At 40.7% G+C, this 18,155-nt stretch overlaps 1 protein-coding gene across 7 annotated transcripts in view; it reads left to right on the top strand.

Moving 5' to 3' along the window:
- Positions 1–5,899: 5,899 nt before the first annotated feature.
- Positions 5,900–18,155, top strand: part of LOC115138280 (calcium-dependent secretion activator 1) — a 179,040-nt gene continuing 166,784 nt past the window's right edge. For 4 of the 7 annotated variants that reach the window (XM_029674998.2, XM_029675059.2, XM_065000320.1 and 1 more), the window contains exon 1: positions 5,901–6,773. In XM_029674998.2, the coding sequence (XP_029530858.1) occupies positions 6,435–6,773 (339 nt within the window). In that variant the 5' untranslated portion in view covers positions 5,901–6,434. Of the gene's footprint in view, positions 6,774–18,155 lie in introns of all 7 variants that reach the window. The other 3 variants (XM_029674982.2, XM_065000309.1, XM_029675032.2) reach the window with 1 other exon arrangement.

Below are 18,155 nucleotides of genomic sequence, written 5' to 3' on the forward strand. Positions count from 1 at the left end.
CCCAGTTGTTTTAAACCCGGTAGTGGTTGCAAGTCGGACGTTTTTGCAAAACCATATTGCAAAAGTGATCTGCTTGATTCGCTGCCACTGAAAAGGCGTAGTCACTCAGTTACACAGGAGGCTGCAAAGGTGAGGACGGCTTATAATAATGACCGGAACGGAGCAAATGGAATGGCATCAACTACATGGAAACCATTTGTTTGATGTATTTGATGCCATTCCACTAACTCTGCTCGAGCCATTACCACGAGCAAGTCTCTGCAATTAAGGCAGCACCACCCTCTTATGCTCAGTTGTACAAGTTTAATTTCAGCAGTGTACTGATTATCACTTGGTGGAAAGTTTCACTTTCTTAGAAAGCATTGACTGAAGGGAAATGATGGTGCTGCTGTACGTTTTGGATTTTAGACCTAGTGGCTAACCCAGTCAAAAGTTCCTGATCACCACTCTAGCACTGGTGGGATTAAAAATGTTCATAAACCTCATAAACATGTTGCAAAATACATTTACGCATAGAGTTGAAGTCGGAAGTTTACACACACTTAGGTTGGAGTCATTAAAACTCATTTTTCAACCACAACACACATTTCTTATTAACAAACTATAGTTTTGGCAAGTCGGTTAGGACATCTACTTTGTGCATGACAATTGTTTACAGACAGATTATTAGGTGTACCTGTGGATGTATTTCAAGGCCTACCTTCAAACACAGTGCCTCTTTGCTTGACATCATGGGGAAATCAAAAGAAATCAGCCAAGACATCAGCATTTTGTTTTTGACCTCCACAAGTCTGGTTCATCCTTGGGAGCAATTTCCAAACGCCTGAAGGTACCACGTTCATCTGTACAAACAATAGTACGCAAGTATAAACACCATGGGACCACGCAGCCGTCATACTGCTCAGGAAGGAGATACGTTCTGTCTGCTAGAGATAAACGTAATTTGGTGCAAAAAGTGGAAATCAATCCCAGAACAACAGCAAAGGACCTTGTGAAGAGGCTGGAGGAAACAGGTACAAAAGTATCTATATCCACAGTAAAACGAGTCCTATATCGACATAACCTGAAAGGCCGCTCAGCAACGAAGAAGCCACTGCTCCAAAACTGCCATAAAAAATGGTTTGCAACTGCACATGGGGACAAAGATCGTACTTGTTGGAGAAATGTCCTCTGGTGGGATGCAACAGAAATAGAACTGTTTGGCCATATTGACCATCCTTATGTTTGGAGGAAAAAGGGGGAGGCTTGCAAGCCAAAGAACACCATCCCAACCGTGAAGCACGGGGGTGGCAGCATCATGTTGTGGGGGTGCTTTGCTGCAGGAGGGACTGGTGCACTTCACAAAGTAGATGGCATCATGAGGAATTGACAATTATGTGGATATATTGAATCAACATCTCAAGACATCAGTCAGGAAGTTAAAGCTTGGTCGCAAATAGGTCTTCCAAATGGACAATGACCCCAAGCATACTTCCAAAGTTGTGGCAAATGGCTTAAGGACAACACAGTCAAGGTATTGGAGTGGCCATCACAAAGCCCTGATCTCAGTCCTCACAAAAATGTGTGGGCAGAACTGAAAAAGCATTTGCGAGCAAGGAGGCCTACTGTACAAACCTGACTCAGTTACACCAGCTCTGTCAGGAGGAATTGTCCAAAATTCACCCAACTAATTGTGGGAATCTTGTGGAAGGCTACCCGAAACGTTTGACCCAAGTTAAACAATTTAAAGGCAATGCTACCAAATACTAATTTAGTGTATGTAAACTTCTGACCCACTGGGAATGTGATGAAATAAATAAAAGCTAACATAAATAATTCTCTCCACTATTATTCTGACATTTCACATTCTTAAAATAAAGTGGTGATCCTAACTGACCTAAAACAGGGAATTTTAACTAGGATTAAATGTCAGGAATTGTGAAAAACAACTTTTAAATGTATTTGGCTGAGGTGTATGTAAACGTCCGACTTCAACTGCACATGCTATTCAGTCATTGCATCCAAACTGCTTGTGTGCTTCTGCGTAGTCAGGCGCTAAAATAGAACTTGGTTCTATTTGTGATGCTTAACGCACTCCCATCTCCTCATTGGTTTTTAGGAGCATACACCCACGTGGGTGATTGAACGATAATCTGAGGTCCACACTCAAGTCCAGGTTGTGGTGGTAATGCACCTGATAGTGCCTGCATCTGATGGTCAGTCTCTAGTGCAGGCACTATCAGGCAAGAAAATTATTAAAATGTATGCTCACTCCGTTGTGTGTCACAAGTAATACAACAACAGATCTTTACCGGTGTGGTCATATAGCCTACAGTACCTCAAACCGAACAACAATGCATCCATTGGCAGGACAATTCAAGCAAAGCCAATATCCTGTGATAATGTATTGGGCCTATAGTTTACTGCACAAACCTCATTGCTACAGTACTGTTTTTAATTGGTTAATGTTGCATAGGCTTACGGTTTTTAAGTCACGTTAAAAATAAGTCTGAGCGGTAGATCTCGGCTTGCATAGACTTTACATAGACCGGTGTGGCATAAACAATCAGAGTTGCAGTAGGCCTATATGCAAATAGACCATTGCCATATATGGACCTGTGCCATTTACTTCGAACTGGACTGTGTTTCCAGCATGAGAGGTTGTGAGTAGATGCGCTTGTTTTGAGATCAAAACGAGAGCTGCATGTAGCACAGCAATCACTGCTTCCTACAAGAACAAGAGCACAAAACATATACATTTCTAGACATCTTTGAAAAGCCAGTAAGGTGAAGAGTTTTTTTTGTCTTAAAGGGGCAGTGTTGTATTTTGAGACAGGCTTGAATAAGCAAAGTAGCCAATAGGCAGAGGGTAGCATAAGTTGTCTGTTTCTCTGTAATAATGGTATGGGAATAATAAATAATTACATTTTGCAAAATGGTTTCTTGCATCAAACAACATAACATTTTTAGTCACCTCCTTGTCTGAAGGACAAGTGGTTAAACAGGTTGATATCAAGCCCTGCATGTTTTTCCCCCCTAAAGTCTCATGGAGTGTAGGCCTACATTGAACACCACACACTGGCTGCTACTGTAGGCTGAATGATAGAACAGCTATTTCCATGTTACAATGTTATGGGATGCATTTTCTCCATTGCTTTTGATGGTAAGGCCACTCTGGTAGGGCTACATTATGATCAATTAGCCACAATAGCCTACATGGCCACTGTTAAAACTGTAACTTAAAGTGTTTACAGCCTCAGTGTTCACATTAAACACATTAAACACACGCTGGAAGTTGAACAGAATTTTCATAACGTTCACGTTTGCACTAGAAATGAAATTTGCTCAGTGCCACAAAAAAGTCACAGGCATCTTCTTCAAGTGTTATTAAGGGGCAAGGAGACGCAAACCGCTGTGCTCCTTAGCCCCTTGCTGGTGGACTCAGCCCAAAATATCAAATCAAATCAAATCAATTTATAAAGCCCTTCTTACATCAGCTGATATCTCAAAGTGCTGTGCAGAAACCCAGCCTAAAACCCCAAACAGCAAGCAATGCAGGTGGATTACAACCAAATACAAATAATAGTAATTAAAATAATTAAAATAATAGTGGATTACAAACAAATACAGTCATTGATTACAACAATAGCTAAACCATGTTTTATAAATACAATATGATTCTATAACCTTTATGGGCAGCCAGAACTATAGTGTACGAAAATAAACCTTCATACTTGGATACGTTTCTGTGCGTTTTCAAAACATCACAAATTATAAACCTACAATGGTCTATGCCATCTCAATCTAATCTCAAAATGAGATGGCAACATCTACAGTAGATAGAAAGATATGACAAAGTAGTCATAAGGTTGCCTAACACTAAATGCAATTAGAAATGAATTAAAATATTGGCATTCTCTTAACAGATTTATTTAAATTAACAGGTGTGCCTTGTTACAAGTTTTCCTTCTTCATATTTGAGTCATGGTTACAAGGTAGGGTTGTACACATCAACTCATTGCAAGAACAGTTTTTCTCATTACTTTAAGACATTTTTTCTACTATTTCTTCATGCAGTGTCAAGCGCTATGATGAAACTGGCTCTCATTGTAACGATCTGGGTGTAGTGGGTGCGAAGTCAGGCGCAAAACTATGCTAAATGCACAAACATATGGACAGGGTGCACACAAAAACAAATGCCCCAAACACGGAACTAAAACAGTCCAAAACAGTGTTAACATCTAATAACTAGTAAAAACATTAATGTAAAATAATCACCAAATATATCTCAGTGAGCTATTCTTCACCCGAACGGGAAGGGGAGCCACCTAGCCACCATTTGCCATGCTGACCAGACCGGACACGCGTTTGCAAAATAAATGTAGAAATCCATGTTATTCAATTATTGCAACGAGCGTCTGCGTTGCCAAGGGCTAAAATAGAAGTCATTCCTATTTCTGACTCAGATTCATGGGGCTGCAAGTCCTGCCTCTCCCATGTCCTCATTGAATAGAACAGGTGTCTCCTCATTGCCTTGTTACAAGTTCATTCCTTCTATAAGTTCAAAGATGAAAAATTCTGTTGTTGACCGTTTTATGTGTGGATTAATTATCGGAGTAGAGGACCTTGTGCATTTCAAGTAAAATAACAACTCAATGATTATATCCCAGGACAAATTAGCTAGCATGTGCAAGCTAGCTAAATAGGACAAATTAGCTAGCATGTGCAAGCTAGCTAGCTAAATTGCCATACATGTTTAATGCTTTTCGACCTGTCCCCAAATTAATGTAATTGGTTCAGAGTTTGTTTTGATATTTTAACCTGCATGTCGTGATCGCGTTTGGTGTGGGGGGACAAAATAAATGTATGCACGATGGCGCACGCGCACAGACGTTTTGGGTTCCGTGTTAGAGTTACCAGCCTCAGAAATTGCAGCCCAAATAAATGCTTCACAGAGTTCAAGTACCAGACACATCTCAACATCAACTGTTCAGAGGAGACTACGTGAATCAGGCCTTCATGGTCGAATTGCTGCAAAGAAACCACTACTAAAGGACACCAATGAGAAGAAGAGACTTGCTTGGGCCAAAGAAACACAAGCAATGGACATTAGACATGTGGAAATCTGTCCAAATTTGAGATTTTTGGTTCCAAACACGGTGTCTTTGTGAGATGCAGAGTAGGTGAACGGATGATCTCAGCATGTGTGGTTCCCACGGTGAAGCATAGAGGAGGAGGTGTGATGGTGTGAGGGTGCGTTTCTGGTGACACTGTCTGTGATTTACGGTAAAAAGCCACATAAGCCTTGGCCATAAGGGTAAATTGTTGGCACTGTCTTTGGAGGGATGGGACGCGGCCATAAGGCTGCACTTTATTTTTTAAATGTTTTATTAAGTAGGCTATATAGACCCACACCCTCTCTAAACAGAAATTATAGCTATCCTGTGTTAGATTGGAATTATCCCAGGACCAGTCATGGAAAGAGGCTCCAGGACAGATATTATGCTGTCAATATTGATGATTGATGCATTATTACAAAAAATATGCATAACCTATTACCTTGGCTACATAATTAATTATATAATAAGAAGGGGCAAGTCTAGGCTATATAAGGCCTAGGCTACCATACAACATTGGCACTATCATAAACAAAAAACATTGAATTAATAGTCAATGAAATCATGCACTTCTAGCCTGACTATTGCACGTGTTAGGGATAAATGGATAACGTGGATAAATGATATTGGCGGATTTAAATCTGAATAAAGAAATAATGATGTTGAAATAGGCTTATTTGGTGAAATCTCCGTTGGAGATGCATCTCCGAGTCTCAGATCATCAGGTGGATGGAGTGAATCGGTTGCCGCAGCAACAGCGTCAACTGCACCCCCACCCCCCGCTATAATTTGCTTTCTGATTCAGAACGACGGTAAATTCTCGGTACCTTCCAGTGGTATCTTCCCAATCCGCGCGTTGCTTAGCAGGAAGCGGCCATCGATAGTTTTCTATTGACAAATCGCATCAGGAAAATAAGTGAAAGTCGATGGTTGTCCGTTCTTTCTATCTTTCATCCGACACCTTCCAGTTCTCATAGATAGCATCCTAGCAAATCCCCGACGGTGACTGGAGAGTTAAAACGCTGAAAACGCGTAGCCTAAGCAACTACAATTTTCTTTCGTTCGAATTCAGTCACTTTTTGTGCGAACAGTTTGAGCTACTCTCGTTCAACATCAGTCGCGCGCTTTCGTAATTCCTCTCCTCAACTGACATTTCCTGTTTTAAATATAGTTTATCTGGATTTTTTCCTACTTTTTTCCCCCACTGGCGTTGCCAACGCAACACAGATAGCCTGTCTCTGAACGCAGTCGTTCTTCGAAAAAACCTCCTGTGGCACTGAGACACATTGGTCTACGCTTTCTCCCCTGTCTAGATAGTCTCCACCCAAGACCAACAATATGTTGGACCCATCTTCCAGTGAAGAGGAAGCGGATGAGATAGTGGAAGAAGAAGGCAAAGAGGTGATGGCACCAAAGACCGGGGGAGCACGGGTGTCACCCAGCCGGACCACCGACAGTTCTGGTGGGCTCCAGCCCTCGAGCCGGGGAAGCAGCGCTTGTGCGTCCAACCCCAGCCCCTCGGCGGCCAGCGAGAAGGAGAAAGATGATCTGGAAAAGATGCAGAGGGAGGAGGAAGAGCGAAAGAAGAGGCTCCAGCTCTATGTCTTTGTGATGCGCTGCATTGCCTATCCTTTTAATGCCAAGCAACCCACCGACATGGCAAGACGACAACAGAAGGTAAGACCACTGTAGATAATAAACTCACAACATATATATATATATATATATATTGAAACGAGTTGCCTGTCCTCAGGCTTTGGAATGGTACATAAGTCATTATTAGAACCGAGCCAACCACACACATGCACAATTCGAACGCTCATCTGATGCTGCTGGTGTTGGAAAGACAGTAGATCCCGGAAAGGCATATTTCAATACAGCAAAACTAGTCAGTGACCAGTTGCACTGTCACATAGTTTCCTCAAAGGGAAAATCTGTAATTGCTCCATTCTATTAAATGAATGATATATAGGCATTCCCATTGATTCTTGAAGAGTATAACTTATAAGTTACTTTAGCTGTCTAACCCCATCAGAATCCAAAATATAAGCTTGTTTTACTCCTATCTTTGTAAACACTGTATATGTAAACAAACACTGTATATCCTCAAAACATGGTTAAAACTATACATTTGATCTAATGTTTGGTCAGTCCTTTCATCCATAGTTCTGTTTTTGAATTTGAGAGGGGTTACATTTCTCCAGCCCCATCCCTTAGCTGTTTACGAAATGAGTGGTGAGGTGGCTGCTTTGTTGTTGTTTCTGTGCCCAGCTCCAAGAGACATTACAGTCACACCATTAACAAGACTAATGTACGTACACTGTAAAGCGGTTATCGTGACTTTTACAGTAGCAAGTAAAGTTCTGTATTTCCCAATCACGGCCAGATGTGATATCACCTGGATTCGAACCAGGGACTGTAGTGATGCCTCTTTGACTGAGATGCAGTGCCTTAGACCGCTGCACCAGATGGGAGCCCACCCAATATAAATAGCGTATTAAAGTAAGTACTGTGTAATGACACAGTAATGACACAGTAAAAAGCCATAACACATACTGTATTATACTGTAAAAAAGTAAATTCCACCGTAATCGGAATGAATTAATTATTGAATGAATGAATGGATGAATTATTTACATTTGTTGAGGGGAGGGGATTGTAATTCACAGTATTTTACTGTAACTACAAGGGAATGGTGCAAGCAGGTTGGCTGGTAAGTAAAGTGTTTAGAAACATTAGAGCATATTAATGAATATTTTGTGTTTTATATCACTTGCACTTCTAAAGGCCTTAAAGGCTTCCAAACTGGCAGCGACTACACAATATAACATACCAAAAGGACATAGAAAAATGCTCAACCATTTAAGGTTCAGGACTTGCTGCTACTCCAATCTTTCCCCTAAACATGTTTAATTGGTGGGGCATTATAACCACATAGGAGTTAAATTGGTACAGCATTCTCACTCACGGGTGCAACAAATATAGCCTCTTACAAGGCACTCCTCAAAGTATGTTAATGACACAGAAACAACAATACCATGCCCTCACTAGTAGTCAAAATATTTTTTTCGCTCCAAAAATACAGTACAGTACTGTATTCTGGGCCGGCAGGTAGCCTAGTGGTTAGAGCATTGGACTAGTACCTGAAAGGTTGCCAGATCAAATCCCCAAGCTGACAAGGTAAAAATCTGTAATTCTGCCCCTGAACAAGGCAGTTAACCCACTGTTCCTAGGCCAACATTGAAAATCACAATTTGTTCTTAGCTGACTTGCCTGGTAAAATAAAAAATATTCTGTTGGATGGAATTACAATATCATTCAAAATAAACAATTATTTCCCTGCCTATAACCCTTTCTCACAATGCCCCATAATTTACAGTATGCTGCAGTAAAATGTTTTGTACTGATTATAATTTTAAAAAACACCATATAATTTACAGTGTACTGGACAGGTTTGTGACAATGCCAGTATCGGGATATTGTGATACTCGATTTTCCATGGCAAAAATGAAAACACAAAGCAGACCAAACTCTTTGGTCCTTTAAAAACACAATGTAAAATATTGTGTGCTATAGACTGGTTAGCTGACAACATCATGAAAACGATGCGCGTGCTTCAATGGGGCAGAAGTCCGTGTGTTGTGATTCTGGATGGCCAGATAGCAATCAACAATGACAAGAAGCTGCCTTGTGGGGAATGGTAGGTGACTCGTTTCAGCTAGTTTTATCTTGTTCTTGATACCAGGTCTTGTTTTGACTGATGTCACGTCTATGCTAATATGGCTCAAATCTGCTAGCGAGCTAACCAACTACTGTAACGATGTCTATAGCTTGGAAAATAAATGAATGTGACTCTAAACAGCAACATAATGATGTTTGTTTCCAACATTAGGGCTGTTTTCCTTAACTTCTTTGGGACTGGGGGGCAGTATTGAGTATTTTATATTATTAGTAGATTTGGATAGAAAACACTCTGAAGATTCTAAAACTGTTTGAATGATGTTTGTGAGTATAACAGAACTCATTTGGCAGGCAAAAACCTGAGAAAAAAATCAAAGTGGGAAATCTGAGTTTTGTAGTTTTTCAAGTCATAGCCTATCGAATATACAGTGTCTATGGGGTCATATTGCACTTCCTAAGGCTTTCACTAGATGTCAAAAGTCTTTAGAACCTTGTTTGAGGCTTTTACTGTGAAGAAGGGGGGAATGAGAACTGATTTGAGTCAGGGGTCTGCCATGAGCTGATCACGCGCACTCACGTGAGAACGATCTGCGTTCCATTGCATTTCTACAGGCAAAGGAATTCTCCAGTTGAAACATTATTGAAGATTTATGATAAAAACATCCTAAAGATTGATTCTATACTTCGTTTGACATGTTTCTATGAACTGTAATATGACTTTTCGTCTCAACTTTCGCCTGGACTTGCCCTGGACTTGGATTGTGTACTAAATGCGCAAACAAAAAGGAGGTATTTGGACATAAATTATGGACTTTATCGAACAAATCAAACATTTCTCGTGGAACTGGGATTCCTGGGAGTGCATTCTGATGAAGATCATCAAAGGTAAGTGAATATTTATAATGCTATTTCTGACTTCTGTTGACTCCACAAAATGGCAGATATCTGTATGGCTTGTTTTGTTGTCTGAGCGCTGTACTCAGATTATTGCATGGTGTGCTTTTTGGTGAAGCTTTTTTGAAATCTGACACAGCGGTTGCATTAAGGAGAAGTTTATCTAAAGTTCCATGCATAACACTTGTGTTTTCATCAACATTCATGATGAGTATTTCTGTAAATTGATGTGGCTCTCCTCAAAATCACCGGATGTTTTGGAAGCAAAACATTACTGAACGTAACGCGCCAATGTAAACTGAGATTTTTGTATATAAATATGAACTTTATCGAACAAAACATACATGTAATGTGTAACATGAAGTCCTATGAGTGTCATCTGATGAAGATCATCAAAGGTTAGTGATTAATTTTATCTCTATTTCTGCTTTTTGTGACTCCTCTCTTTGGCTGGAAAAATGGCTGTGTTTTTCTGTGACTAGGTACTGACCTAACATAATCGTTTGGTGTGCTTTCGTCGTAAAGCCTTTTTGCAATCGGACACTGTGGCTGGATTTACAACAACTTTATCTTTAAAATGGTGTAAAATACTTGTATGTTTGTATTTTAGAAATATTTAACTTTCACACATTAACAAGTCCAATACAGCAAATGAAAGATAAACATCTTGTTAATCTACCCAAAGTGTCCGATTTTTTAAATGTTTTACAGCGAAAACACAACATGTTAGATCACCACCAAATTCAAAAGCACACACAGACATTTTTCACAGCCAAAGATAGAGTCACAAAAGCAGAAATATAGATAAAATGAATCACTAACCTTTGATTATCTCCATCAGATGACACTCATAGGACATCATGTTATACATGTATTGTGTGTTTTGTTCGATAATGTGCATATATGCAGTGGGGCAAAAAAGTATTTAGTCAGCCAAGTTGTCCCACTTGAAAATATGAGAGAGGCCTGTAATTTTCATCATAGGTACACTTCAACTATGACAGACAAAATGAGAAAAACAATCCAGAAAATCACATTGTAGGATTTTTAATGAATTTCTTTGCAAATTGTGGTGGAAAATAAGTATTTGGTCAATAACAAAAGTTTATCTCAATACTTTGTTATATACCCTTTGTTGGCAATGACAGAGGTCAAACGTTTTCTGTAAGTCTTCACAAGGTTTTCACACACTGTTGCTGGTATTTTGGCCCATTCCTCCATGCAGATCTCCTCTAGAGCAGTGATGTTTTGGGACTGTTGCTGGGCAACACAGACTTTCAACTCCCTCCAAAGATTTTCTATGGGGTTGATATCTGGAGACTGGCTAGGCCACTCCAGGACCTTGAAATGCTTCTTACGAAGCCACTCCTTCGTTGCCCGGGCGGTGTGTTTGGGATCATTGTCATGCTGAAAGACCCAGCCACGTTTCATCTTCAATGCAAATTAAAGCGGCAGGGTAGCCTAGTGTTTGGAGCGTTGGACTAGTAAATGGAAGGTTGGAGGTTCAAACCCCCGAGCTGACAAGGTACAAATCTGTCGTTCTGCCCCTGAACAGGCAGTTAACCCACTGTTCCTAGGCCGTCATTGAAAATAAGAATTTGTTCTTAACTGACTTGCCAAGTTAAATAAAGGTTAAAAAAAATGCCCTTGCTGATGGAAGGAGATTTTCACTCAAAATTTCACGATACATGGCCCCATTCATTCTTTCCTTTACACGGATCAGTCCTCCTGGTCCCTTTGCAGAAAAACAGCCCCAAAGCATGATGTTTCCACCCCCATGCTTCACAGTAGGTATGGTGCAACTCAGCATTCTTTGTCCTCCAAACACGACGAGTTGAGTTTTTACCAAAAAGTTATATTTTGGTTTCATCTGACCATATGACATTCTCCCAATCTTCTTCTGGATCATACAAATGCTCTCTAGCAAACTTCAGACGGGCCTGGACATGTACTGGCTTAAGCAGGGGGACACGTCTGGCACTGCAGGATTTGAGTCCCTGGCGGCGTAGTGTGTTACTGATGGTAGGCTTTGTTACTTTGGTCCCAGCTCTCTGCAGGTCATTCACTAGGTCCCCCCGTGTGGTTCTGGGATTTTTGCTCACTGTTCTTGTGATCATTTTGACCCCACGGGGTGAGATCTTGCGTGGAGCCCCAGATCGAGGGAGAAATGTCTTTCCATTTCCTAATAATTGCTCCCACAGTTGATTTCTTCAAACCTAGCTGCTTACCTATTGCAGATTCAGTCTTCCCAGCCTGGTGCAGGTCTACAATTTTGTTTCTGGTGTCCTTCGACAGCTCTTTGGTCTTGGCCATAGTGGACTTTGGAGTGTGACTGTTTGAGGTTGTGGACAGGTGTCTTTTATACTGATATCAAGTTCAAACAGGTGCCATTAATACAGGTAATGAGTGGAGAACAGAGGAGCTTCTTAAATAGGAAGTCTGTGAGAGCCAGATATCTTGCTTGTTTGTAGGTGACCAAATACTTATTTTCCACCATAACTTGCAAATAAATTCATAAAAAAAACTACAATGTGAATTTCTGGATTTTTTTTCTCATTTTGTCTGTCATAGTTAAGTGTACCTATGATGAACATTACAGGCCTCTCTCATCTTTTTAAGTGGGAGTACTTGCAAAATTGGTGGCTGACTAAATACTTTTTTGCCCCACTGTATATATAAAAAATCTCAGTTTACATTGGCGCGTTACGTGCAGTAGTGTTTTGATTCCAAAACATCCGGTGATTTTGCAGAATTACTCACAATAAACATTGATAAAAGATGCACGTGTTATTCACAGAATTAACGATAAACGTATCCTCTATGCAACCCCTGTGTCAGATTTCAAAAAAACTTTACGGAAAAACAATAATCTGAGAACGGAGCTCAGAACCCAAATTAGCCAAAGAAATATCCGCCATTTTGGCGTCAACAGAAAGGATAAAGGAGTTAAAAGGTCATCGCTGTAGTCTCGTAAATCCGGCACTTTGCAAAATCAGTGACTAGGGTCTGGTTTCAATGATGGACTCTTTTGGCATAGAGGAACTACGTCACTGCCTACGTTACTACTTTAACCGCTTGAATAAAATACAAAATAGTAGCTAGCAAGATGGAGATCACAGAGTTTATCTTTTCGCAAGTGCTAGTTTCCAAGTGTCCCTATACCTCTCCAAAGTGGTATATGTCTGTAAATTAGATAATTCCAGTGCTATTACATATTTGCAATCCCTAAATGCTATTTGTTCAGTATTAAAACAACATTTCTACCATATCAACCTCACTCAAACATTGTGGTGGTGTTATGGGGTATCCAGAGTACATTCAAGTGTACTTTTAACCTCTCCAAAGTTTCCAAATGTGGTAATTGCATTGTTTTTACACACTGGATGTGCCTAAAAGTTATTGTTCACTATAAAAACAACATTTCTACATCCCCAACCTCTCTCAAACATTGTGGTGGTGTCGGGGGACATACAGGGGATAGGGATGCCTACAGCGCGTAAGCTGGCAACATATTTTAGTCAATAGTCAATAGGCTAGATTTGTTCCTAACAACCTAAGGTTTCATTTGATACCTATAGCTCAAACACAGACCAAATCGAAGCTTACCTTGTAAGATGTTTGCTGTTTGATGAAAATGTTGTGTAAAATAAAAAATTTGACTCTCGGGGCTGGTGATCAATAACAGTTGGTCACAGGCAGACATATAAGACATCCTCATGATCTGTGGAGTCCCGGCTTTCAGTGTGTATCAACATATTCCGTGTTTATGTAGTTTATGCTTCACAACGCTAAGGAATGTTGGTAGCAGTCATCTTGAAATGAGGTTATCGGCCTGCCCTGATATATTCGTATGCCCATATATGGTAGTAAGTCATTTCCAAAGATTTGAAGGCACCGATCAATAGCCAAGATAGTCAGCTTTCCACAGACACCCTGTTTTTGCAGATAGGGGCTACCATTCTCATACCAGACTGAATTATTATTTTTTTTAATATGGGGACTTCACATTTAAGAGGTTTAATTGTCATTGTTTGTCAAGTCTACACAAAATACTCTGTAATGCCAATGTGGAAGAAAATGTCAATTTAACTAAAAATATTTCTAAAAATGTAATAACTAAAATATAGTCGTTGCATGCGTACTCATCTCTCTGAGTCAATACATGTTAGAAACACCGTTGGCATCGATTACAGCTATGAGTCTTGAAGGATGAAGCCGATATTGTAGCGGTTTTTAACAAACACTTCATATCTGCTGGTTCAGTGTTTGATAATGGTGGTGCCCAGGCCTCTAATGTCAGCTCTGTTACAGTAAACTAAACTCATCTGAAAAAGAAACATCCTCTCACTGTCAACTACGTATATTTTTAGCAAACTTAACATGTGTAAATATTTGAATGAACATAACAAGATTCAACAACTGAGACATAAACTGAACAAGTTCCACAGACATGTGACTAACAGAAATTGAATAATGTGTCCCTGAACAAAGGGGGGTCAAAATCAAAAGTAACAGTCAGTATCTGGTGTGGCCACCAGCTGCATTAAGTACTGCAGTGCATCTCCTCCTCATGGACTGCATCAGATTTGCCAGTTCTTGCTGTGAGATGTTACCCCACTCTTGCACCAAGGCACCTGCAAGTTCCCGGACATTTCTGGGGGGAATGGCCCTAGCCCTCACCCTCCGATCCAACAGGTCCCAGACGTGCTCAATGGGATTGAGATCCGGGCTCTTCGCTGGCCATGGCAGAACACTGACATTCCTGTCGTGCAGGAAATCACACACAAGCACAAGCAGTATGGCTGGTGGCATTGTCATGCTGGAGGGTCATGTCAGGTTGAGTCTGCAGGAAGGGTACCACATGAGGGAGGAGGATGTTTTCCCTGTAACACACATTGTTGAGATTGCCTGCAATGACAACAAGCTCAGTCTGATGATGCTGTGACACACCACCCCAGACCATGATGGACCCTCCACATCCAAATCAATCCCGCTCCAGAGTACAGGCCTCGGTGTAATACTCAGTCCTTCGACGATAAACGTGAATCCGACCATCACCCCTGGTGAGACAAAACCGCGACTCGTCAGTGAAGAGCACTTTTTGCCAGTCCTGTCTGGTCCAGCGACGGTGGGTTTGTGCCCATCAGCGACATTGTTGCCGGTGATGTCTGGTGAGGATCTGCCATTCAACAGGTCAACAAGCCCTCAGTCCAGCCTCTCTCATCCTATTGCGGACAGTCTGAGCACTGATGGAGGGATTGTGCGTTCCTGGTGTAACTCGGGTAGTTGTAGCCATCCTGTACATGTCCCGCAGGTGTGATGTTCAGATGTACTGATCCTGTGCAGGTGTTGTTACACGTGGTCTGCCACTACGAGGATGATCAGCTGTCCGTCCTGTCTCCTTGTAGCGCTGTTTTAGGCGTCTCACAGTATTGATATTGCAAATTATTGCCCTGGCCACATCTGCAGTCCTCATGCCTCCTTGCAGCATGCCTAAAGCACGTTCACGCAGATGAGCAGAGACCCTGGGCATCTTTCTTTTGGTGTTTTTCGGAGTCAGTACAAAGGCTTCTTTAGTGTCCTAAATTTTCATAACTGTGACCGTAATTGCTTACCGTCTCTAAGCTGTTAGTGTCTTAATGACCGTTCCACAGGTGCAGGTGCATTAATTGTTTATGGTTCATTGAACAAGCATGGGAAACAGTGTTTTAACCCTTTACAATGAAGATCTGTGAAGTTATTTGGATTTTTACGAATTATCTTTGAAAGACAGTGTCCTGAAAAGGGGACATTATTTTTGTTGTTGCTGAGTTTATGAAATAGGCCCTCGTGAACCATTTGAACTTTGATCCTTTCTTATGCTGAGGTCTTTAAAGCACTAAAGGCAATATACACTAAAAAGTCTGCAGGTCCAGATAACCTGGATCCCTACCTCTTAAAGGTAGCAGCTGCTATTATTACTGAACCTGTGGATCACATTTACAACTTGAGTCTGTTGAACAATTCCATACCCAGCATTTGGAAATCAGCTTATGAACTCCCACTGCTAAAGGGTGGAGATCCCTCAGATGCTAATAACTATCATCCTATCTCCAAACTCCCTGTCCTGGCCAAAGCCTATGAATCCCTAATGAACTCACAGTTAAAAACCTTCTTAATTGAAAATAACATACTGAGCGGGGTTCAGTCTGGCTTTAGATCGAGGCACATTACCACAACTGCAGCTATGGCAGTGGCAAATTACATCATAAATGCACTTGATAAAAGCAACATTGTGCTGCTCTGTTTGTTGATTTATCAAAGGCGTTTGATTCAGTTGACCATGAATTGTTGCTAGCTAGACTCAGTAACATTGGTCTCAGTGAAGGGGCAGTAAATTGCTTTTCAGTCACTGCAGGGCTCCCTTTATGATCTCAAACTAGTCTTGTATGTACAAAAAACTAAATTCATGACCTTTACCTGAGCTTGCACTCAGCCAGAGAAGGTTAGCATTGTCACATCGGGTGGCTAATCCATTGAAAAAGTATCATTCTACAAATACCTAGGTATATGGTTGGAAGACAAGTTGTCCTTTAAAGTTCGTATGGAAAATCTTGTGAGGAAGCTTAAATTGAAATTGGGTTTTTATTTTCGTAAAATTCTTGCTTCCCGCTTATGGCTAGAAAGAAGCTTGTTCATGTTACTTTTCCCTCTGTAATTGAATATGGTGACTTGTTGTATATGCATGCAGCCTCCTCCGTCTTACAGACTGGGCTCTGTTTATCATGCATCCTTGTGCTTTATTACAAATGCCAAGTCACTCACCCACCACTGCACCTTGTACCAAATGGTAGGTTGGACCTCACTTTATATGCGCAGAAAGCTACATTTGTATGTGTTCATCTACAAAGCCTGAGTAACTGCCTCCTGATGATTACGTCATCGCCACACCGAGAGTAGGATAAAAACCCAGCTGTGTCATGTCAACATGTTGAAACCATACTTCACCCACTACGATCGGGCGGCACTCGAACACACTCCTGTGTTCCAATGGCACGTTGTGTTAGCTAATCCAAGTTTATAATTTTAAAAGGCTAATTGATCATTAGAAAACCCTTTTGCCATTAAGTTAGCACAGCTGAAAACTGTTGTTCTGATTAAAGAAGCAATAAAACTGGCCTTCTTTAGGCTAGTTGAGTATCTGGAGCATCAGAATTTGTGGGTTCGATTACAGGCTCAAAATGGCCAGAAACAAAGGACTTTCCTCTAAAACTTGTCAGTCTATTATTGTTCTTAGAAATGAAGGCTATTCCATGCGAGAAATTGCCAAGAAACTGAAGATCTTGTACACCGCTGTGTACTACTCCCTTCACAGAACAGTGCAAACTGGCTCTAACCATAATAGAAATAGGAGTGGGAGGCCCCGGTGCACAACTGAGCAAGAGGACAAGTACATTAGAGTGTTTTGTTTGAGAAACAGACGCCTCACAAGTCCTCAACTGGCAGCTTCATTAAATAGTACCCGCAAAACATCAGTCTCAACATCAACAGTGAAGAGGGATGCTGGCCTTCTAGGCAGAGTTCCTCTGTCCAGTGTCTGTGTTCTTTTGCCCATCTTAATCTCTTTTTTTTTTTATTGGCGCAAACCAGATGTGATGGTGAAATCTGGTTTGTGCTTAGTGGGACTATCATTTGTTTTTCAACAGGACAATGACACAACACACCTCCAGGCTGTGGAAGGCCTATTTGACCAAGAAGGAGAGGGATGGAGTGCTGCATCAGATGACCTGGCCTCCACAATCACCCAACCTCAATCCAATTGAGATGGTTTGGAATGAGTTGGACTGCAGAGTGAAGGAAAAGCAGCCTAGGAACTCCTTCAAGACTGTTGGAAAAGCATTCCATGGAAAGCTGGTTGAGAGAATGCCAAGAGTGTGCAAAGCTGTCAAAGGCAAAGGGTGGCTAATTTGAAGAATCTCAAATATAAAATATATTTTGATTTGTTTAAGACTTTTTGGATAGTACATGACTCCATATGTGTTATGTCATAGTGTTGATGTCTTCACTATTATTCTACAATGTAGAAAACAGTAAAAATAATGAAAAACCCTTGAATGAGTAGGTGTTTCCACTGGTACTGGTACTGTATGTATGGTACTGGTACTATATATATATATATATATATATATATATATATATATATATATATATATATATATATATAGGGAATATAAGTATAAATGCAACATGTAAAGTTTGGTTCCATTAGCTGATTTAAAAATCCCATAAATTTACCATACGCACAAAAACCTTATTTCTCTCAAATTTTGTGCAGAATTTTGTTTATAACCCTGTTAGTGTGCGTTTCTCATTTGCCAATTTGCATCTCAAGAAGCTGATTAAACAACATGATCATTACACTTGTGCACCTTGTGCTGGGGGCAATAAAAGCCCCTTTGAACATGTTCAGTTTTGTCACACAACACAATGCCACAGATGTCTCAA

This window comes from Oncorhynchus nerka, linkage group LG2, assembly GCF_034236695.1.
Source record: "Oncorhynchus nerka isolate Pitt River linkage group LG2, Oner_Uvic_2.0, whole genome shotgun sequence".
In the NCBI taxonomy this organism is placed as follows: domain Eukaryota; kingdom Metazoa; phylum Chordata; class Actinopteri; order Salmoniformes; family Salmonidae; genus Oncorhynchus; species Oncorhynchus nerka.